This window comes from Monodon monoceros, unplaced genomic scaffold, assembly GCF_005190385.1.
Source record: "Monodon monoceros isolate NGI ecotype Baffin Bay Population unplaced genomic scaffold, NGI_Narwhal_1 Super_Scaffold_6, whole genome shotgun sequence".
NCBI classification, from domain to species: Eukaryota; Metazoa; Chordata; class Mammalia; order Artiodactyla; family Monodontidae; genus Monodon; species Monodon monoceros.
Window position 1 is genome coordinate 11,554,695 of NW_021703783.1, and position 25,070 is coordinate 11,579,764.

General features: G+C 37.9%; 1 protein-coding gene across 2 annotated transcripts in view; it reads left to right on the forward strand.

Annotated features, from left to right (window-relative positions):
* Positions 1-8,610: 8,610 nt before the first annotated feature.
* The window catches only part of PTPRO (protein tyrosine phosphatase receptor type O), a 230,956-nt gene continuing 214,496 nt past the window's right edge, over positions 8,611-25,070 (forward strand). For both annotated transcript variants that reach the window (XM_029205425.1, XM_029205426.1), the window contains exon 1: positions 8,611-8,991. In XM_029205425.1, coding sequence (XP_029061258.1) covers positions 8,917-8,991 — 75 coding nt within the window. In that variant the 5' untranslated portion in view covers positions 8,611-8,916. The remainder of the gene's footprint in view (positions 8,992-25,070) is intronic.

Consider the following 25,070-nt stretch of genomic DNA (forward strand, 5'->3'; position numbering starts at 1 on the left):
CCATGATGGTGGCATTGTTCTTCGTAATGTGGATCTAGTTTGTGGAACTTTTTCCTACAGATATTCATTCTGATAAAATAGTATCTGACTACTCTTTTATACCTATTTCAAACGCATTCGTGGTGTTCCCACTTGTATCCCCAATATTTCCAGGTCTTTAGTAAGTAATTCATTCATCTATTTTTAAATTAATCTGTAATGTTCCAAATTTTTCTTATAATTTGTGGCTTTTCTGTGTATATCTATTTTGTGTAAATTTTCAAATAGAGCCAGTAGGCTCATCAAATATATTCTCAATGTAAAGTTTTTCAGCATTACAAAAGTATGTCGAACAAAATATAAAAACTTCCTTTCTGCATCCACTCTGCCCTCTTTAGAAATCAAGTCTTTTGGCAGTTTTTCCTATCCACTTACATAATGAATATTTTTGTACAAGTGGCATTACATTATATATAATTTTCCGCAAATTATTTCTTCTCCTCAACAATATCTGGGTGATCTTTACATTTCAGTGTATGTAAGAGCATCTCATTATTGTCAACAAGTTTCCTTGGCTTTATTTTATGTTTGCTAACCTTTAAAGTTACATGTGGTACTCATTTATTTTTTAAGTCTCTGTAACACCAAAATTCAGACCAGCAAATTTCAGGGCATTCATTATTTTCCACACTTCACTGGGTAGATGCCACTTTCACAAACAATTCATGGAAAGTGTGACATTTAGTTATTGATCTCTTAGTATTCCTAAATATGTTTTTCTCATTGAGCGCAAGTAATGACATTTAAATTTTTTTGCTTCTGGGATTATTTGCATTTTCTGTAGAAGAAATTTTCCATATTAATTATTTCTAAATTCCATTGCCCAGAAGCCTGAGGCTTCTAACTATTTCTTAGCAGCTTTGGGGCTTTCTCAGAGCCTGCCATATGCTTGAACTTTTCTTTGTACATCTGTAAGTAGACAAATGTTCTTCATGTTGGTATAGATCTTTACCCTTATTTTATGCCCCAGTTCCATTTTGTGACTTGGTAACTGGAGGTAATTTCATGCTTTACGAAGAACTTTGAAAGGTTTGGGATATGTTGTTCTTAAGAAATGGAAATGCAGATTGTTTCGTTGTTGCTGTTACAGACATTATATGACATGGTAATTCAGCATCAACTTAATTTTTCTACCATTTTAAATTTCAAAGTTTATAAGGAAAATTCAGAAGGGACATATGTTACCCATGCAAATAAATCACTTTTCACTAAGTCATTGTCAACATGGTCACTTAATTTGTGAGACCCAGGAAGTCTGGAAATTGGAAATAAATCTTCTGCAGCTTTTTAAAAACATGTTTACCTCACCTTGCAGTTATCTAAAAAGTGACTATTAAGTAACACTGAGGTTTTATATTTAAGCAAATGAAAGCAATAAGAATTCATGATATCAAAGATAGGTCAGTGTATTTAGTTTAGGATCAAGAGCCCAACACTAGTTGATATGGATCAGTGGGAACCTGCAAGAATTAGTAGCTTCAGGAGTAAAACAAGGAGATTCCCAGGACATCCTTCAGCTCTTCAAGGGCATTACCAAAGGACCCCAAGACTCCAATATTTAATTGGCTTCTTAAACTCAAAGTAATTGAGCTCATTTGACTTTATAAAATCTTTAGATATATCAGTAATGGGATTTTTAAAAATCATTTTTATATCAAAGTTTCTGAACATGAAATTTTGCCGATATTGCTGTGGTTGTAAAACAGAGTAGATACATGTATATTTGATTTTTGCATATCTATTTTCAACACTCTAAAAATAACAATATTCACACTTGGTTTCTGCTAAAAATTCCAACTGAGAGTTTTTCCAAGAATAAGGAATAGAAAAATAATAAAAGTAACAATGTTTATAACCACAGGACCTAGCCAAAAATACTGAACAAATAGTAGACACTTAATAAATACTGTTTGAAAAAGAGAATAAATGAGTGAGAGTTTTTGTCTAATCAAGGGTCCAGCTAATGACAAAACAAATACTAAGCCAAAAAAGAATGAAAACACTATTGACAAAATGTTTAGTAAAGCATGTATACATGCAGACATTTTTATTTTGATACTTATCTATATGTACATATTCAGATTGCTCTATTAAGTTAGGTTACGATATTTATTTTATAAACTGCTCATACTGTCATACAGATTTATGGATAGGTAGACAATTTTTCTTCATCCTGATGGAGGGGGAAAAGGTTTTTCCATCCATGTTGCTGCAAATGGCATTATTTCTTTTTTATGGCCAAGTAGTATTCCATTGTATATATACATCTCATCTTTATCTATTCATCTGTCTATAGATATTTAAGTTGCTTCCATGTCTTGGCTATTGTAAACAGTGTTGCTATGAACATTAGGGTGCATGTATCTTTTCGAATTAGAGTTTTCATCTCTTCTGGATATATGCCCAGGAGTGGGATTGCTGTATCATATGGCAACTCTTTTCTTAGTTTTTTAAGGTAAGGAACCTCTATACTGTTTTCCATAGTGGCTGCAGAATTTACATTCCCACCAGCAGGGTAGAAGTGTTGCCTTTTCTCCACACCCTCTCCAGCATTTGTTACTTGTAGAGTTTTTAATGCTTAAGGTGTTTTAAAAATTCCAAAGGACTTCTGAGCATGCAGTAAGAATATGGGTCTGCATGGGTCAAAAGAGTGTTGTATGAAGACTGCTGATATAACTCTTTGGATCATCTGCATAGATGGGGATTGAAACATAGTCATACATTAGATTGGCTAGGGCACAGATACAGAGGAAAATAGTAGAGTTTAGGGCTAGGCTTTGAAAATTGCAACATTAAATGGACAGGAAAAGGAGAATGATCCAGCAAGGGAGATTTCAAAAGAACATCCAGAGATATCAAAGAAAAACCATTAATGTGCAGTGTTATGGAAAGTCAGAGATGAGAGTGTTTCAGAAAGGAGGGAGAAGCCAACATAGCACATACTGCAAAGTGATTCTTAGTGAGGGCAGTGCTGGTGAGATGACAGGAGTAGAAGCCACACCAGAGTGGTTTGAAGAGTCAGCAGATGGTAAAAACAGAATGGAGACAGAGTCTACGCAACCCTTTGGAAAATATTGCTATGAAGGGGCAGTGGTGAAACATCAAGAGAAAGAAAACATAGCAGCTGAGAGCATGAATGATTCAGTGAAGGTTTTCTTTCCTTCAATTTTAAAGATATGAATGTGGTTAAAAAGCCAAGGGATGGAATACATGAAAAGGAGGAGGTTTAAAATAAGAAGTGGGGAAAGGCTGGAAAGAATGGGTTCTAGACAATCGGTGGTAGAATTAGCCTTAGGTGGTTATTGAGAGAGAGCTGCTTTTTTTTTGTAACAAGAGATATAGGAACAGATATGGGTGGGATTATGTTTACTGTCAGGGAAGACAAAAAATGTTGTCACTTTATGGCCTCTGTTTTCTCTGTAACGTAGAAGGCGAAATCAAAGCATTGAAAAGGTCTGCAGGGCAGAGAACTGGAGGACTGAAGTGAGTAGAAATGGTTGGAAATGACCCTTGTAGTGTATGACAGTGAGTTAACAGAGATTGACCATAGGCCTGACATACATTGATCCCTGACTGGATTTCATTCAAATCGTCCTCTACCCATATGTTAAATGCTTACCCTTGTAACTTTCTCCGCAGTATCCAGTTACCAAACAAAATGATGAAATCTCTACATTCAACTCCCTCTCCCAAACTGTTCCTTTTACAGATATTCACACTACATAAACATATCTAGAAATGTACAGCTTCAAAATTATGCCTTTGCTTTATGTCCCTTTATGAGGAAAATATTCTTCCCTCAGGCACTGGAATTTCCCCCAGAACATTTGTGCCTTCCCCAAAATTTTTCTTCTAGATCCTTCTGCTAAGACACATAATGACACCAATCTATCAGTGGCATCCCCTACTCCTCTTTAGACTATAGTCATCTTCACCCTATCTCTCACAGATTTGAGAATATTATTAACTGTAATTTTTATCATGAAAAATTGATTTGGTGTAATTGACCTGGAGTAAGATTGTCAATATGCAGTATTATTCTGCCTCTTGGTAAAATCCTTAGCAGTTAAGGCAGTGCATTTTCAAAGTATGTGATTAATATTTTCATAGATTCTATGAAGTCACTATGACCAAATTTTCCATAATTATATATTGGCAACCACTTTTTAATAACACAAATATAGACACTGTGTGTGTCACCTAGTAGACAATAAAGGCTGCATTCCATTTTTAATTTGAACTGAAGCAAAGGAAGAAGAGAAGGAATGATCTGCAGGCACTATTTCCACTTAGCAAACAGTATGTCTTGCTTTATTTATAAATTATATTCAAGTTTTAGTCATGCCTTTTGGCCAAGCTAAAGTGAATCCTCCCATGCAAGATGTTAATGCTTTACATTATAATTAGTCAAGAAGGCTAGTTATTACCAAACGTAAAATAGATAGCTAGTGGGAAGCAGCTGCATAGCACAGGGAGATCAGCTAGATGGTTTGTGACCACCTAGAGGGGTGGGATAGGGAGGGTGGGAGGGAGGGAGACGCAAGAGGGAAGAGATATGGGAACATATGTATATGTATAACTGATTCACTTTGTTATAAAGCAGAAACTAACACACCATTGTAAAGCAATTATACTCCAATAAAGATGTAAAAAAAAAAAAAGAAGGCTAGTTATGAAGAAAAGTTAGATGGTTATATGATAACAATATCTGGGTGCTCGGAAAAAAATTATTATAAAAGTTCATTAGCCAATGCATATAAAAAATATAAAATAAAACTGCATAACTTAAGGTTGTTTCATGTATTTTATTTTTTTAATTTTAGGGCTAGTAAAGAAAATGTTAACACACAGCATAGAATACAATTGAAAGAATAGTATCTAAAAATGACCATCTGCCTTCCTAATTTAGGATCACTCATCTGTAGCCTGCAGTTTGTGTCCTATGTTAAATACCTGCTCATGTTTTCAATCTATGTTTTCTTATTCCTTTGAGTGGATGATTTTGTATCATGAAACCTATACCTTGTAATAAAATACTCTTATTTAATTTTTCTTAAAACCATGTAAGGGTCAAGTAAAAACAAAAGATAGGTCCCTTAATAAAAATTATTTAGGAAGAAAAAAGAGGCAATGGGAAAACAGTTTCCATATAAAAGCGAAAATGTCTTTCTGTAGTGAATTTCACTGTTTTTCAAGTGTGGCAAGAATAATAAGTCTTGGCAGTTGGAACATGCTATTCACCTGAGGGCTGCCAATCATTCTCATTTTGAAAGACAGAATTTATGAATTGTCAACACCTCTTTTAGGCGAGAAACCAGTGTTCATCAAGAGAAAAATGAAAACAAATGCTCAGATGAATTGAAAATCAAAATGCTGCCTGGTCATTACATGTAATCTACACCTCCTACTTTTTTTTGTTTTTTTGCGGTACGCGGACCTCTCACTGTTGTGGCCTCTCCCGTTGCGGAGCACAGGCTCCGGACGCGCAGGCTCAGCGGCCATGGCTCACGGGCCCAGCCGCTCCGCGGCACGTGGGATCTTCCCGGACCGGGGCACGAACCCGTGTCCCCTGCATCGGCAGGCGGACTCTCAACCACCGCGCCACCAGGGAAGCCCCAGTGCCTATGTTTTAACAATTGTAATATGTGAGATATGGATGATAAAATGCATGGCTGCTACTGTGCTTTTTAAGTGGATTATATTCCAGAGATCAATGGCTTGAGTTTTTTCTTCATTCTATAAAAAGTAAACTATTTCCCATTGAGCAACTCCCATAAATATGCCTCTGAAACACCGAAACTGCTGACAGCCTGGTAGGCGATTTCAGTAGTGGAAGCCAGGACTAAACACACTGAACTACATTAGAGTTGGTCCCTGGAGGACAGAATTGAACTTCCTTGGCAAGGGCACGATAAGAGTTCCATTTGACTCATTAAACCTCTCATAGGGATTACAGCTCCTTCTCTGTAGCTGCTATTGCTTCTCTTTGTATAGAAGAGATAGATGTGAACACATAGTACTGGGTACTTTTTTACTTATTTAGGAAGAACAGATTAAAAAAAAAAAAGATCTTCCAGTTTCTTGCTCATTAACCACCTTACTATTATTTCCTAAGGAAGTAGAAAGCTTTATTTCATTTTGTGAGAATTCATTTTTACATGCCTGTCTTAAGGCATGCAAGAGATTCTTTTTTATCCGCATTTATTATTTCTCCTGGAAATGCAGCATTACAGGGGAAACAGTTGGCGATAATGATATCAGCCTTCTTTACCAAGCAGTGTTGTTGTGATAATGAAATCAGAACAAACATTTTGAAGCATACATTCCCATATGCACTTTATGTTGCCCATGGACATTCTCGCTGATTTGGAATCTTGAAAACAGCAAAATAAGATTCGCCATCCTTTGGAAGTATTACACTGGGAAACCAACCAGTAGTTCAAAGACAAACACAGCAGGCTCTATGAATTGAAAACCCCACACAGCTGACGATACAGCATTCACATTCTTCTTGGGTGTCTCTCCTGGAAAGATTCACAAGCCTGTTATTGTTTTAAGTACAAAAAAAAAAAAAGAATGAAACTATTTTATTCAGCAATGGCTAAGTAAAATACTTTTCTCTGGAGAGAACATTTTCTGTGATTATGAAATAATACCCTCAGTCTTCAGGGCAACTAATCACAGTGTGATTGAATACAGTGCAATGGAATATTAATAATGTTAATAACTAATACTTTACTGGGGAATGCCTTACTCTTATTGTTTATTGCTTTATTGTTCCCCCAAAGTGGTCCATGTGTACATATTTATGAGGGCATAAAGAGCTAAGCAAATTGTGATATAAGTGTTAAGGAAAAAAATAGAAAGACAACATAGCAAAATATGATTATTACAAAAACGTGCATCACTGTGAAAGTTCTTTTTGCATTTACAGGATGAATGTATGATTAGTAGGCTATATTTCTAATATCCTACGCACATCAGTTAAGCCTATATCCATGTATCTACACACACATGCATATATATACACACACATATGTATATCTTCATATATATCTATAATCCACAACATGGACACACATACCCTTTAAAATCAAACTCTATTCAAAAGAAGAATTGTTGGCAAATTATGAGTGTGATTTTGTCCCTGGCCGAAACATCTTTTTTGTTCTAGACATAAGATAATTTTAGTGCCACTTTTGGGTGTGGGTGGGAATAGAATGCTGCCTTCTGGTGCTTCAAAATAAAAGGAAAACATACCAAACCAAAGCCCTACAAGTGTAGTCCCAAGAATAAAATTTTCAGATAGCCCATGAGTCTGACCTCGAGGGCTAGAGAAGCAACTAATATTTTCTCAAGAGAAAGAGAAGAACGGACGTAAGGGCACTAAAGTGAGCATATGAAGAGGGAGGTGACAACAAAAGAAGTTTCTAAAGGAAGGCATCAGGGACAATATTCTCACATAAATTCAGACCATTATTCTAGATTTATGCATATAAGAATTTAGCACACATATATACTTGTATAATTATATTCAATCTAAACCTTTCTCAGCTACACATATACATACCAGCCATCTGTACAAACATAGAATCATTATGTTGTACATCTGAAACTAACATAATGTCATATGTCAATTATAGCTCAATAAGAAAAAATGTATAGAATGGCCCCATGTACCTTTCCCCAGTTTCTTCCAGAGGTAGCATCTTACATAACTACAGTAGGTATTAAAACCAGGAAACTGACCTCAGTACTGTTCACAGACCTTATTCAGATCTCACCAGTTTTACATGCAGTCGTGTGTGTGTGTATGTTTCTGTGCAATTTTATCATCTGGGTAGATTTGTGTAACCACCAGCACATTCAAGATACAGAACTGTTTCATCACCACAAAGATCTCTAACATTACCACTTTTAAATTCCACACCCACTCTTTCCCCTCCCCCTACTCATACTTTGCCGGTGGGAATGTAAAATGGCATAACCACTCTGGGAAAGTTTGACAGTTTCTTTAATAATTAAACATTTAAAAAAGTATATAAATGTTTATGTGTTTATAAATGTGTGTAATATAATGTGAACCAACCTCCTTCTATATTCCACTCAGGTGTCAAAGGACAACCCTTAAAATTTACAAAACTTCTGACCTCAAACAGAAAAAATATATACTTGTGTTATTTCCTCCTGGATGAGTGTGGGACAGAGAGAATGAGTGTTTAAATGGGATGAAGAGAGTGGAAATGGGAGGGAGTATCCTCCCCATCACACACACACACACACACACACACACACACACACACACTGAACTCCATCACTACAATCACAACCACCACTTCCCTCCAAGTGTTAGCTGAGAGCAGATGTAGGAAGATTGGGAAGGGACCTGTGTGTTTGTTTCCTGAGTTGCTGAAGAGGAGTCAGGGAAGCCCCACAGAACTCTGCGTCCCAGGGACTGTGGAAGAGGTTGGGGCGGAGCCTGGAGTGGGGCTTGGGAAGCTGCTGTCACTTTTATGAGTCCGCAGCCCACAGTGAGAGTATCTCTGCTGCCAGACGACCGCGGAGGCTGGGCGCAGGGCCCCCGCCTCTCGCTCACCGCGCGGCAGCCGCGGCGGCGGCAGCGGAGCCTCGCCCACTCCAATCCGCACCCTCTCCATCCTTAGCTGTTAGAGAACAGCAGCACCTGGCACGTTCCTAGAGGACCCAGGGAGCAGAAAGCGAAAGGGAGCTGGCGCGGGGGGACTGCACACGCAGCATGCGCCCGCCGGGAGCAGCCTCGGCGCCCAAGGTCTGAGGCTGCAGCCCCCGTTCGCCATTGTGAGCCGCCGGGGGAGCCAGCCGGCGCCACCGTTCCCCAGGGTCCCCGTCCACGCCGCGATGGGGCACCTGCCCGCGAGGACGCGCGGCGGCCGCCGCCTCCTGCCTCTGCTCTGGCTCTTTGTGCTGCTCAAGGTAGGGGACCCCTCCCCCAGCCGCCGCGGTCCTGCCTGCGCCCGCGCTCCGGCGCCCTCGCTCTGTAGCGGGGGAGCGGCGCGCCCCGGGTCGCGATGGCCGGGCTGCTGGCAGCGCCCCCGGTGCACGCTTTGTTGTCCTTGCGTTTGCGTGTTCTCCGCGGGCTTCAGGGATGGGGTGGAAGGAGAGGGAAGTTTGCTGCCTCCGGCTTTCCCCCTTTGTGCTCTTGTACCGCCGCCGGCATGCGCATCAAAGGTGGGCATGTCGGATGGTGCTTCCTCAGACAAAATGAGATCACTTTCCCTTCTGGTCGCTACTGCACCCCGGTGCTGCTTAACCTTTTCTCCCTCCCCCAACGGAGTGAGCGGAGGCTTTGCCTTAATTTACCTTCTGCTGGAATTATACACCGGGAGCCGAGCTCCGCGGCCTCAAATGGACTGCCGGGGCTGGGTCGTGAGCATGGTTTTCTTTGACTAAGGAATGTCAGCTTGAGCCTGGAGAGGACTCCCCTTCCCAAGTCCTCATCTCCAACCTGAGAATACCCTTTACAAAGTCTAGATTTTCCCCCGCTATATTTACAGAGGATGCTACCTCTAAATTTCAATGGCAGACATCTGTATAATTAACTTTTTCGTGTCTTCTTTGGAATGTCCTGCTTCAGGGTTTAACTCTGAGAAAAATAGACAAGGACTGCTTAAAAACAAAAACAAAATACCCCTAGTTTGACAACTATACGGTGCAAAATTTTTTTTAAAGAAATTTAAGCTAGATGTCTTTGGAGAAGTGTCATGAAGTAATTGTCTATCACTCGTGTCTTCCGTGTGTCTACTTTAGTTCTGTTATTAGTCCTTCTTCCCCGGCAAAGCAAACTCAAGTACGTCGACAGGTGACCGGGAGCTATCCTTTCAGCACCACAGTGATATCTACCTTAGAAATGGACGAAACATTAAAGGATGCAAATGTCTTCTTATCAGTCACTTCTTGCTCATATGCACCCTTAATCGGGAATGTCTGACAAGGAGATAGTGGAACAGAGCCAACGGATTGAGAACAGCATCAGTTTTAAATATTCCATATGTTCATTATCTTAATGGAAAATAGGAAAAATAGTTTCCGGAAGAACCAGCAGCAGAGTGCCTAAATACGATTCTAAATTGTATTTAATATGTTTTTACGTTTTCTGAAGCTATCAACAATCATATTATTTAAAATCTGATAAATAATAAGCTTGGTCATGTATTTTCCCTCGAAGAGGTTGCTCTTTAAGCAGATACCACAAACGTGTATGTTTTACGAACATACACAAACTATGAAGTTTTCTATTAATTTTTCTATTTGTCATATTCTGTCATAACTATATGTCTGTGCAACATTTTTCATGAATGCAAAGTGAGAAACTGAACAGCCACACATTTTACTATGTATCAGCTAGGACTTACACATATGACATCTGATCCAAACCCAACCTTTGGCACTACTTCAGGTTTCTATTTGAAATCTTCATAGTGAGTGAGAATTTCAGAAATGGTCAAATGATGGGCTTGGGAGTATGGGTAGAGCGCCATAAAAAATCTAAAAATTTGTAGCAAAAGTTCTAATCAAAACTTGATATCAGATTGAGAAATTGCAGTCAGTAATGGCATAGACTGTAATAGATGTTCACCCTGTTCTACATAATAGGTGTTTTCCTGCACATTTGCAGTTTAGTGTCAATTATGATAAACTGCATCACACAGTAAATACATTAATAAAGCTGGCCTTTTAGTAAATATTGTAATGAGACAAGTAATTTTGTAAAGCAAGTCTTTACTCTTTATTTTATGTAAATGCAATGTTTTATGTCAAATGGATATAAAGTATACCAAAAGAAATATATATATACATATATATATAGCCTTCATATATGTACATTGAATACCCACCATGTGTGCCAGTCAGTCTTCCAGGTATTTCACGCATGCTATTTCATTCACTTATTTTGTTACAGTTGACAAGAGATGTTCAGAGTGGTAAACTGGGCACACAGAGTAATGCATTTACATTTTGGAAATAGTATATTACATGGTAAATTGGGTTCACAGTATAATCTTTCCATAATTTGGAGATGCTTTTGCATTCAAGGTCCTGAATAAGTGTCAGTAAAACAGACTTAACGTGCAGGTGGTGATAGAAACATAACATTCCATTATTAAATACCAAGTTGTCGATTGAATATCAGTGATAAAATCTAAAAAGGTATATCTGTGCTAAGTCAGAAAGAAACCATTTCCCCAGCCCTCCCCCCAAATCTCTGTAGTTCTCATTATGTCAGACAATCTTTCACTACTCTGTATGAAGTATCCTCCACATGAGAGTGAAAATCCCTTAAAGCCATAAAGTTAGAGAAACTCAAACATGAGGCTTGATTTGTAGTTTTGTCTTTTCCACAAATCAGAAACAAGCAGCTGGACATAAGTGGTGGGAAAGTCTGAAATTTTGAATCTGTAAGATTGGCTATAACCAGTTTCATTGAGGTAGCCTCAAGGTGCCTGGCTAAGGAAGCTTTCGTGCATTGTTCCCTCTCCATGGCTTAATGATGGGCACATTTAATCAGTCATCGCCAATTGTTTAAATCATCCACTTTATGTTATGAAGCTAATAGCTGCATAATTGATGTTTCATAAACACAATGTTGGTTATGAAAATTTCTACTTTCATATCAATATTGATGGTATATTTCTATTTTTAAAAACAGGAAACAAAAGAACTCTGTTATCAGGTATACTGGGAGCCTACCAATCTCAAAGTCTTCTACCCACATGTGAATGTAAATCGAGTAGTATTTATTGGAGTATTATTTATGTATTATTTATTTAATCACCAGATAAATACTACTCCATTTAGATTTTCCCTCTCATACATCTTCCCATAATTCTAGTAAAAACAATGTAACTTCTCTCACCTATCCTATCTTTACTACACCTCTCCTTGAAAATTGCTTCCTATATCAGTTCACTCGACATCAGTATTTTGTCAACAAAGAGGCAAGTTGTAGCATATGACATCATAGGAATTTAGATTCTGCCTTCCCTGAAACGGTGCTCATTAGTAGTCAACTGGAAGGTTTCCCTAAACTCACAGGTTTGGCCAGAATCCTTCTTTCTTTCTGAACCTCCTCTCTATATTTCCTTCCATTTCTGCTCTTTCGTGATACATAATCAAGGAACATTAAATTTGAAAGGGCCTCAATTACATTTTCTGAAAGAGGTTTATGTTTAATTCTATAAAGCATGAGTGTTACCATGTTGACCATAGTATTTTTATTCGGGAGAAATACCCACTTTCCAAGTTTTATCTGCCTTTCTCCACTTCCCTGTGACCCCTCTCTCTTTTTCTTTTTCTTCCTTATTCTCTCAGCCTTTCTCTCCACCGCCACCCCCATGTCTCTCCCCGCACCTCTCTGTCTCTGTCTCTGTCTCTCTCTCACACACACACACAAGAATCTTCACTTTCCTTCTGGAGGTTTTACATGCACATTCTATATTATACAATGTCGGCAGATGAACCATAACCTTTTCATCTTTCTGAAGCAGCTTAGACCCTCCTCCTTGCAGTGAAGTTTGCTGCCATTAACTCCTTTGTCAGTTGACTTCCTTGACAAGTGTTGTTGCCAGCCTATTAGAGAAACCCTTTTATACGTGACATCCCTAGTAAGTTGGAGAAGGTTCACTGGACTGGTCTTCTGCAGGGGATTGAGTGATAATCCTTCCTAATGTGAACATCTGTTGTTTTCTTTTCTTCTTTGTTATATGAAAGATTGATACTGTATGAAAGCACAGAAAATTCACACTTACCTCTTTCTCATTTTGGCCCATAAGAAAGCATACGTCTGTATGCATAAATAATTAAAACAATATGAATTGTACTTTACTTTTAAATGTAGTGGTATTTCTAGCATCTAAATATCCAACTTGGAGGTATTTAAACTTATAAGCACATTGACCCCTGGGTCTTATAAATATAATTCCAACTTGAGTCTTGAGGGTTTGCAAAGGCTCTTTGGTGCTGGATACAGTCGGTGCACCTAAGCCATTGGGATTGGTAGCAGCGTGGCACGATAGAACGCTTAAGCTGTGACCGCAGAGATTTCTTTCTTGTTTTCTTCCTAGTTTAGTGCCTTCAGGTACACACTTCCAGTGGTGTTGCATTTTCAGAAGCATAGCCCCAGTACAATGATGGGCTCTACTAGAAAACATCATGGTCATTTAACTACTCCAAATACACTGTAAATATTTTTGAAATAAATGCATGTCTATTGTAAATTTTTGTCTTCCATGGGGCCTAGTATGTGGTGTTAGGCATATAATAGAAGCTTAATAGACAGGATTCAAATTTTCGTCATTATATAAATATTTTCTGACTGAGAAGTGTTAAAATATCATAATATTGACTTGTGAACTCATCTTTAAGGAAAATAGGAGGAAATTATCATTGTGTGAATTAAATCATTATGATTAAAATGCAATCATTACACCAAAAACATAAAATATTACCCATCCCTTATATTAAGAACTTATTAAAATCATAAATCAAAATACCAATATGTTATTTTCCCCAAAAAATAGTACTCTGGATTGCTCCAGCGTTACCTCAACTGCTGTTTACTGTCATCATTTAAAAGTCTGGGGCTTCCCTGGTGGCGCAGTGGCTGAGAGTCTGCCTGCCGATGCAGGGGACACGGGTTCGTGCCCCGGTCCGGGAAGATCCCACATGCCGCGGAGCGGCTGGGCCCGTGAGCCATGGCCGCTGAGCCTGCGCTTCCGGAGCCTGTGCTCCGCAGTGGGAGAGGCCACAACAGTGAGACGCCCACGTATTGCAAAAAAAAAACAAAAGGTACCAAGTGTACTGGTGGTGTCCATTCTCCTTCAGATCAGCCTACCTCCTTCTCCACCCTCAGTGCCAGGGAGCTTCCCTGTAAAGACTGCTTCTTCAGGACCCCTTGCCCTTTGGCCAGCAGTGAGTTTGACTAATAGGAGGCACTAACAGAAGATTACTGGTAGGAGTCCACGCTGGCTGGACCCTGATAGGCAATGGCTTCATCCCCTCTTTCAATCCTGTAGTCAGCTCCTCTTTCAAGGCCGAGTTCTGGCCAAGTTCCAGAAACAGCTTCCTCCCCTGGTCTCTTTAGGGTAATAGCTTCTCACTGCTGTTAGTCCCTGGGTACTTTATCATCCCTGTTTAGTATCACTACTCCTGCTCTACACCTTAATTAACGGTCTCTTGATTAAACTCCATAGATTTCCCCTGAGTGTCCTGCTGGGACCTCCACTGCTGTAGTACATGAGGAGGTTAGTGGAGGATCTTTTGAATTTGAAGTGCCTAAAAAAAGCAGGTACTTAGATATGAGTCTGTTGTCTAGGGGAGAGGGCAGACCTGGAGATGTGAATGGGGATGTCCCAGCAGAGGGCAAAGGAGAGAAGAGCAATGGGCCAGGGTGGGGCCTGAGGAGCAAGTAACATTTACTAAGGAGCCTTAGAAGATGAAGAAGGAACAGCCAGAGAGGTATAAGAATCAAGGAAATCCAAGGTCTAGGAAATTTCAGGTGAGAGGGATTGGCAAACTGCATCAAATGCGATGGAGAGGTACTATAAGCTAAAGTCTGGAAAATCTTTGGATTGGGAAATAAGTAGGCTGTTGGTCTCTCAGAGCTTGGGAAGGGTGGTATGCTTCTGGGAGTAGAAGAGTTGAGAACTGGCCTTTTGTTAAAAAGGATCGGCATCATTGGGTCAGAGAGACCTGATTTCAATCTCAGCTCTCTGGACTGTGCCTTTTACCAACAGCAGGATATGGGGGAAATTATTTCACCTCTCTGGGGTCCCTATGGTGATTGGCTATGTTTATCTCAGAGGATGATTGTCAGGAATAAGTGAGATAATGACCATAACATATTTTAAACAGTGCCTAGAGTACAGTAAGCACTCAATAAGTGTTGTGTCCAAAAAGAAAAAGAGAAAGAAAGAAATAGGACAGTAAAAGTAGCCCAAAGCAAAAGTCAAAGAAGAAGAACAATTAAAAATGTGTCTAGAGCAGCATCTTCCCAAGTGTACTCCATGGAACATTAGAGACTTAAAATGTTAACAGATATTACTAAAAATAAACACTTCTGTGCTGACATGAATTTGGGAAGTAATCTGTTTAACTTTGTTTAAACTAGTATTAATTCATTTATTATTATTTTTTGTACCAGGATTTCTTAGGACCTTCACTGTGTTAATATGCATCGTGCTTCCAGTAGGAGGATATAGTGTGGAGCATTTCCCAACTTCGAGTGCAGAATGATTTTCTAAAAATGATTCATGGGAATAGTGAATACACTTTAAGAAACAATATCTATATTTGTACACTAGACACTTCTTCTCTTTATCTCTCTCTTTCCTTAATGAGAAAAGTAAATTTAATGATAGGGGAAACATACCAGTAACATCAATCATAGTCTAAATCTCAGAATCTGAAGAATTTGCGTGAAGGAGAGCAACTATTCCCAACTTTCTTTTCAAGGACTGATGTTCAACTCTCTTGGAAGAAAAAAATGTGTATATTTTCCTTATTTTATGGGTTGCGCTAACTCTGGGTTTGGTAACTGTACATACAAAAATTTCTTTGGCTTTTGACTGTTAAAAAGATAGAAAATTAATTTTAACACGATTTTTAAATATGATTGTCTTAATATATGACCTAAGAGAACAACATATTTTGTTCAGTGTATTTCATTGAATCATAAAACTATACTTTTCAAAGATCGTCTAGTTCAATACTTAAGCTGGTACTTAGATCTTGCCTCTAATATTACTGCCAATTGGTCATAAATGGTGAAATTACTATCAGCTGAGAGGTGGCTCTTCCACTTTTGGACAGTCACTTTGTTGTTCGGTTTGGTTTGCTGTTGAGATGAACTATTTCTGGTTGTATCTTTCACACATTACTTCTATCTCTGTTTCATTTTAGTATGACACTAGCTTGTGACTGCTCCTGCTTTCTTGCATGTTCTGAAGACCTGCTTGCCAACAGACTTGACAGGTTATAAAGATAAAATGTGAGAAGCTTGTCATCTCTCTGTCCTGTCCTCAACCGTCCATCATACTGCTTTAAGCTATTTACACCAGTCCAAGATTTCTGGCTGCTGTCCTTTCTTCTCTTTCATGGCCACAATAGCCAGATGGGTAGAAGACGAGTCTCATTCTTCCCAAAGGAGTTCTGTGATGAACCGTGGTAAGGGGCTGAGAGCGCCAATCTCTGCTCAAAGGGTGGTTCCTTAAAATGTCTTTCCTGAACAGCCAATCTAAAAATCAACCCATCACTCAAATTTTACCACTTTTACCCAGGTTTATTTTCTTTAGAGAATATATCACTCACTACATGACATTATATTAGCTCTTTATTATTACTTAACTCCTCTATTGGAATGCTTGTAGGTTCCATGAAAGCAATGTCTTTATCCTTTTTGCTCACTGCTGTATCCCCAGCTGTTGGAAGAGTGCCCGGCCCAGGGTAGATGCTCAGTAAATATTTGTTGAATAAATGGATGAATATTGAATGAATACATAGGGTGAGAAAGGTCAAACGGGAGTTATGGGACAGATTCGAGACAGAGGAAAACCAGGTTGCAAGCGTGCAAGTTCAGGGAACGGAGACAATGCACAGTGAGATGAACTAGGAGAGAGGGTCCATTGGGCAGGCAGTGCTGAGGGAGAGAGTGTAGTCACAACGGGGAGATAATCTCGAGATGCTGTTCCATTGGTCTTGCGGAGGTAGCAAAGGATTTATTACCACAGGTGAAAATAAAGTCTTTTAGACATCAAGATAAGGTTCCTCACACATTTTTTTTTTCTTGCTATTGTATTGTCAGAATCAACCACTGGTAAATGGTGTGTCCTCAAGCAATGAATGGGTTCCCCTGTGTGGCAAATTCTCATCTGTAATGAAGTAAAAACAGCTTTTTTGATCACTTATTCTCTATTTTATTCATTGTGCATAAAATTTACTTTAACTTGTAAACAAAGTAGTTTTGGGGTTTTTCAAATCTAAAAATGTGTTCTTTTCTTGGCTCTACAATTTGAGGATATCAAAAATAAAAATAATTTTTTACATAATGTTTTTTCTTTATTTTTCCCTCACAATGTATATGAATATACTCAGATTGGATCTAGACCTCTGAAGGCATTTCCAGAAACTCACATGACTGACTGAAGCTCAGACGATCATTGTTATTTTTCTTCAATCATTAAAACTTATGAGTCCCTTTATTCCTTCAAATGATATTTTTTCTTTTTTTAAATGCATATTGGTACCTCACAGAAATTTTTTTAATGGATTTCAGACAATGAATGTGCTTTCTTGTTTAAGATCCCAATAGGTAACTTTATACAGAAACAAATGATAATTTTCATACTCAGTTGAATACTAGATAATAAGTATTTTATTATCCAAACATGGACAGACAGTTAAACAGGCTGATTAAATTAGTATTGTAGTCATTAAAATGTTAGTATATATACACGAAAAATCTGGACTGTCAAGATTTTCAAATGACTAGAATACAAAAATGTATGCATGAAATAAGTACTATTACTTACACTATTTCGCTAGAGAATTGAATGGTATTACACTGTCTTGTAATATACTAACTTATACCCATAGTCTATTACTGTATTGGTAAAGTGTGGAAGTTTGAGTCAGTTGTAATTTTTTTCTCTATGACTTTAATTTTCTTTTTGTTTGTTGATAAATCAATATCTCCTCTAGAGTCAAAAATACAGGAAAAATTGTGATCAGATTATTTGTACACTCACATAAATGGCTAAAAAGAGGTTTTCCCCTCCGTGAATGTATAAGGAGAAGTGCACCTAAAGAGTATAAAAATAATATTAACAATTCTGCAATTAATAAATTATTATTTTTAAGTTTAACAATCTTCTTTTTTTAGTATCAAAACAAAATTTCTGGAAATCTCCAAGAACACATTTATATGAGTCTCTTTCTCTCTCTGTGTGGTGCATCAGAATTAGGCTAATTGTCATACATCATTCTTTGTCTCAGATAAACTAGGAATTTCCTATTTAAGTCAAGTTGGTGGTCCAGAAAATAGATAGTCTTGTAATATTGCTTTAGGATGTCGATTTATTTTGATGTTGTGCTGAAAACTAAAGTGTAATCCTAAAAATGAGAGTGCTCTTGACAAATTCCACAAAGTATAACCATCATTTTTACAATAAGGGCCAACAGCATTACCATAAGAAATACCTTATTACTTGGATGTACTTAAAATTCCTAGATGTTATCTAGGAAGAAAAATTGACTTCTAAAGTTTCTGAATGTTAAGTTGATTAATAAGGTGAATAATAAAAAGCCAAGGGAATTGTATAATGTCTGTAATGTATTATTAAACAGTGAGTCATTTGGTCCTCCTTAAAGGATTTTAGAAAAAGCTAGGTTATTATAGTGTTATTTACATATAAAGATAGTGATGGGATGTGGCCAAGTTTGTTATGCATCATTATGGGGACTTTCTTCTACAGTTTCCCCTAACTAAATTATACTTTTTAATTAGTCTTGCAGAAATAACTATAGGTCTCATTCAAAACGGATAGGTACTTGGGATTTTTAATATGAAGATTCTGGTATTATCAAAACTGTGCTAAAATGATTGCAACAACTTAGAATTAAGCACTATGGACTTAATCTTGAAAACTTAGCTTATGTGCTTCTTTTTAATTAGGTAAAACTGTTAAATCTGCTGAAAGTCAGCCCCCCTTGAGAGGTGCTCCAGGTTCTTTCCTGTTGCCACATCTTTTTACTTATTTTTTGAAGGCTAATTGGAAACCTAATGAGACTCTTTCTATTAAAATTCTTGTTGCTATGCTGAGGCCTCCAATTAGCCTTTTCACCATGTGGATTCTTGTGGTTCTGAAGTAGGGATTTCTTAATTTGAAATCTCAAAGTAAGTCTGAATCTGGCGTGCATCACCAATCATAAGAACTTTATAATGGATTAAAAATTTGAAAACTAATACATGTTCACTGTGGAAAATATATAAAATACAACAGGCAGAAAAGGAAGAAAGTAGCCATTCCTACATATTCAGTTCTAAAATAACTACCATCTGGGGGACATATCATTCCAAATTTTTTTCCTATGCCTGTGTACTGGAGTGGGTATGTAAAAAAAAAAAAAAAGTATCAAATTGTCCCACTATTTTAGCATGCTCTTTTCACTTAAATGTGCTATGATAATTTTTTCAGAGCCTGAGCATTTTCAGTCCTCTTCAATTTAGGAATTAAGCCAGGGGTCTGAGGTTCAATTATATTCAATTCCCAATTGTACTTTCACCAGGGAAGGACATAGGGGTGATCATAGGTATTGATTATGACCACGAAATGTTGGGGATCATCACCTACATGTGTGCGTCCCATTAGTGTGGTTACTTCAGAATTAGTCACATAGAAAAACTGCAGAGGCTATATTGACAGGCATTTATTTTCCATTTCTCCACAGCTAAATATAATGCATAATAAAACTTAAGACTATAGGCTCTGTAGTCAAAAAGGTACAGGACTGAATTTCGGCTGTGCTCTTCCAGTTGTGTGTCATTTGCTAGTGTGCCGGCCTCTTCACTGAAGACAGAAATTAGAGTGACTGCCCAGATCACCATTCCTCCAATGGCCAAATCTGCCATCTTCTCCAACACCTGCCATCCTTTGAGGAAAACTCCTTTTCAATCCTTATGGTTGGAAAGGATCCTACTTGACCTTAATACCCCGGACAGTGATCAGTCAAGGGGTGAACCCTGACCTAAGCTAAGCCCATTTGGGGACTGTACCTGACTACTGTCTTTGAGATTGGCATGTGATCTAAGCCAAACCTATCAGAATCCATCCCTGCAATTACTTCCAAACTGGCAACAGTAGGAAAGAGTACTCTCCTCTCCAGTTGTGGAGCTATGACATGAGCTAAGACACAGGAGCTAAGTCATGAGCCTGGAAGCTGTCCCCAACCATAAAACTGAAACATAGGAAGAAACGTTTTCTAACAGAAAAGGAGGCGGCAGAAAAGTAGAGACTTCAGCAAGACTATCTTTCATTGCACAAACACTATCTCATTTCTCATACTCTAGAATCACTCCACTGATGCTCAGAGAGATTACAAAACAGCAATCTACAAAAATGCAATTCTATCATAGGCAAGCAGGCATAGCAATGCTTGGTATCTTTAAGAAATCTGAATCTTGTACACCTGAAACTAACACAACATTATAAATCAACTGTATCTTCTAATCAGCTATTTTTTATCTTCAGTAAAAAAAATAAATCTGAATCAGAGTGATTATATAATTTATCATACCAACTGCGGCACTTCCAAGACTGAAGGGAATCATTATACCAGGACAGCAGACATAAATCGGCCTGTTCTGGGAAAACCAGGACAGATGGTTACTCCTTCCTGAATATACTAACAAACATATTTGATGCAGTATGGAATCACTAGCTCCTCACCCATGTCATCCATCTCTGAAAACTTCTGCTCTAAACAAGATGATTTGGCTGTGTAAGAGGAATTGTAATTCTCTTCAGCAAAACACTGAAGCTTGTGCAGGAATGTTTATAGTAGCTTTGTACTAACCAAACACTGAAAATAACCAAAATGCCCTTCAATAGGTGAGTGGTTAAACAAACAGTGGTATTTCTGTACCATGTGATATTATTACTCAGCGACAAAAAGGAATGAATTATTGAAACACACAGCAACTTGAACGAACCACAAGAAAATTATGCTGAGTGAAAAAAGCCAATCTCAAAACGTTTCATACGATCTAATTCCATTTATAAAATATCCTAGGAACAACAAAATTATGGAGATGGAGAACAAATTGTTGGTCAGCAAGGATTAAGGATTACATGGAGTAGAGGAGAAAGTGTACCTGTCTGTGAAGGGGCAGCATGAGGGAGCCTTGTGATAATGGAACAGTTGTGTACCTTGATGGTTGTGGTACTCACATGAAGTTATACTTGTGATCTAAGTGTGTAGATCTACAAATACACACACACAGATGAGTGCATAGTCACTTGTGGAAGCTCAGTAAATTTTATGGATTGGACCAATGTCCATTTCATACTTTGGATGTTTCCTTGTTTGGGATATTTTCTTGTTTGATATGCAAAATATCAACATTGAAAGAGGCAGGGTGAAAGGTGCATGGGACCTGCCTGTACATTTCTTTGCAACCTCCTATAAATCTATAATTTTCTCAAAGAAAAAGGTTAAAATAACTTTATTTAGTTTGTTTTATCTTCTTCTCTCTCTTGTATTTGTGCCTGGCCCTTGCTAAGTATTTTAACTGACTAACTGGCAGATACAGCCCCTTTCTGAAGAGGACAGTCTCTGAAAGACAATAATTATACTTGCAAGGGAGGGTAAGGCTATCTAAGCAAATGTGAAAAAGAAAATCAGGAAAATACACAAGGACCTCAATAAAACTATTAGCTGCAAACTCAGATGCATTATGAGGAAGGCTGCCTATTGAACTATGTCCTTATGAGATGTATCTATTGAATTCTGGAAAGGGGCAGATATTAAGGCATTCCCATACCACCAATGTTAACATTTTCATAACTCTTCAGAGAATCAGGTAAAAATGGAGTCGTGGAAATTACCATTTGGGGAAGTTAGGACAAAATACGTTGATTGATGAAGTAATGTCATTCTTCCGTTCTTTTAACAATTATTAAATAACATATCTGGAAATAATATAAATAAATTAGAATGAATTCGAAAGTTATAAGAGGAGCTTAGGCGGCTTGAGTAAAACAGGGGAGATGGATGGAGGATATGGGAAGGTGAATAGATGTTTAAGGATTTCAACCAATGAATCCTCAAACGTGTATGAAACTGGACATATAAGGAAAGTGCTGTATTCATCATTTTTAAGAGTGTAAAACAAAGTCATGTCCTTAGGAAGTCTGTACGGTAAGGGAAAATAACATAAACATGTTACATGTAAAAGGGCTATATGTATACGACTTCCTACCTGTAAGAGAAGCCTGAAGTAGTAATATACTAACTTCCAAAGGAATGAGACAGACAACCCTATTCAGTCAAGTGCCTTTCCCTTCAGATAAGGGAGAACGCACTTAGGCTTGAGGGAACACTGGTTTCACGAAGGAAGACAAATTTTGATGTGAACCTTATCCGTTGCAATTCAGATAGACAGACTAGGTTAAAGAAAACACTCCAGATGGGAGAAACAGGGGAACAAGAGTAGGAATGTGAGAAAATTGAAGTCCTGTTTAACAAGGTTGAATAAAAGCAGGAAGAATGGATTCGAGTTGGAAGCAAGGTGGTTTTGCCCAGCCATGAACTTCTATTCACAACCTTCTGTTCAACAGTTCTGCAAAGGCAAACATTAAAATGAGCTTTAGCTCAGCAGTGGTGTGCAGGAAAAAAAAATGATCATACCTCATTTTAGCTTTAATTGCTTTTATAATTCTGAATTTGCTGTTAAATGCAAAATGCTTAATTCTAAATACGTGTGCTCTGTCTTAATTTAGATAAAATAATCCTCTGTTGCTTGGGTAGTTCAGTAAATTAGTCCCTAGACTTAAACTCCCCTGGGTCATGTTGTTTATGCATTAATCTGTATGCACTCTTAAAGATAAATGGAAAATAAATGGATTTTTTTTCAGAGACAAGTCATAACTGTCAGCATACTTTCAAATTTATATCCTCCATGTGTGACATAAACATTGCCACGTTTATTATAGTAATTATTATTCACATGTATATTACCCCATACCTGTAAAATTTCTTCTACAGTTTTATATTTTATTTAAAACTACGAGTTAAAATTACATTTTGCTAGCCAAAACTAAATAAAAGATCTAAACCTCTGTTATGTAGGTAAACAGGCTGCCAACTCAGCAATCAATGAATTACCGATAGTGCCACATTTGTATATAAGGTATGTCCCAAAGGAAACAACCAATATAAATATACTGGGCACAAATCAGAAGTTCTTCCAAACCTCACTGCGTTACTGAGAATGATGGTGAAGATACTGATAATCACTACCGTATATTGGATGGCTGCTGTTCAGAGGGCATTCTTATATAACCCTGAGCATCGTTATCACTACTTCAGTAATGGGGAAACTGAGTTTCAGAGAGGTACCGAAGCAGTTAAGAATGAAACCTTTGTTTGACCATAGAAACCTTTGCACACTGTCCCACACTGTTTTGTGTGAAAACTCTGGCATGACTTTTATTTCCCCACTCACTAGCTTACAACTTCTGCCTCTTCTTTTTCCTCTAGAAATATCCTGAGACACAGGTGACCGAATCGGTTTCTAAGTCCTCGGTGGGGACTGCCATCTGGAGAGAAGTGGGGTATGGGGTAGTCCTTGGAGACAATGGATTCCTGGTCATCCAAAATTTTTCCTGCAGTTTCTCCTTTCTGTCAGTCTGTGAGTCACATGTTCCTAGACCAAGGCCTGCTGACTGTCAGAGGACTCCTGCAAATTCACAAGTGCCAGGTTTATGCCTTTGTTTATCACCTTCTTCAGTTTAATGGATCTGTGGCGTCTGAGCTTTGTTAGATAATTGCACAGAGCTGAAAGGAGTGGAATGTGCTGATGTGGAGAGCCCGGGTTTCAGTTTTTGTACATCCAGAGCTTTCAGAGTCAATGCTATAAGCACGAGGGAGAATTTTTTGCCCTGGCTTTAGAAACCTGCACGGGATTGTGTGACTTGCTGCTTTATGTGACATTTACACATCAGACAGGCTTTTCCCTCCACGAAAGATACCACCTGGACAAAAACAATTTTAACACTAATGTCTTCCTTTTGATTGCATTAGATTTGCAAATTAAACAGATTAATGGCCGTGTTCTGTGTTCCTCTCAGCTCTTCTGTTTAATACCCTTATCTGACGAAGTATAAACAGAAGACATAATTAATTACTCGTAACTTTCACGTCAAGTTGAATAAAAAATTACCTCCCCAAGAGGCCCATTATGACATATCTGACTGTTCTGTGAAATTAGTTTTGCAAAGAAAAAGCATACCTAAAGATAAGAGTTTTGTTTTTCTCTACTTTTTATAGAACTTACTAGAGCGTCTGAAAAAAGATATGGAAGAACAACATTAACTGTTAACATAATTTTAAGGAGCTTACTTCATTTGCCCAAGGGTATGTTATTTTTCTTTTAAAACAAAAATTTGCGTTTGTTCATGAGATATTAAACCCTGTATATGAACGCTATAAAAATGACTATGCTTCTATAGAAGGAGGGTCCCAGAATGTGATTACTACCCCTCTAGAATCTGTCCTGCTAAGAAAGTTATTAGCCAAGCCAACTATGCCATACCATCCCCTCCATAAATTGTCTGAAACTTGAGCTGGGTAGTGTACTACAATGACTGGAAAAAAAAATAGAATAATTGTACAGCCATTTCTTCTGCTTCGTCTGTCTAGAGCTGATCTGAATGAAATGATGTTCCTGCTTTAACTGGAGAGCTCAGCATTTCATATTTAGCTCTCAATCTGTTTCATGATAATTTCTGAAGGAACAAACTGCTCATGACAAAATGTGCTATACTATTATTAAAGGTGTATTGCCTATATAGATTTCTATCACTTTGAAGCAAAACGATGGCTGTGAAGAAATTTTGAATGAGCGTATTTTCTAAGTTTTAATAGCTATTTAACAACATGCAGTATACGCCTCAGGTTAGTGAAAACCCAGTATTTGATGAAAAACATGGGAGAGCTAGCAATAAAACAAGGCAACATAAAGAAAAGATAGCTTGCCCACAGTCACTTAGTCATGTCACCTCTCTGTAAAAATGAGAATCATAATCCCTTCCACCTCCTGGGATTACAGGGCAGCCCAAATGAGATAATCTGTGAAAGCACTTTGTAAACTGTAAAGCACAATTTAAATGTAAAATATTCTTATTAAAAAATAATTGCATCCCCTGTTTCATTTGCTCTGGTATAGGAGTGTTTTCCCTTCCCACATTTATATGTAACTGTCCGTGTGTGTAGGGTGT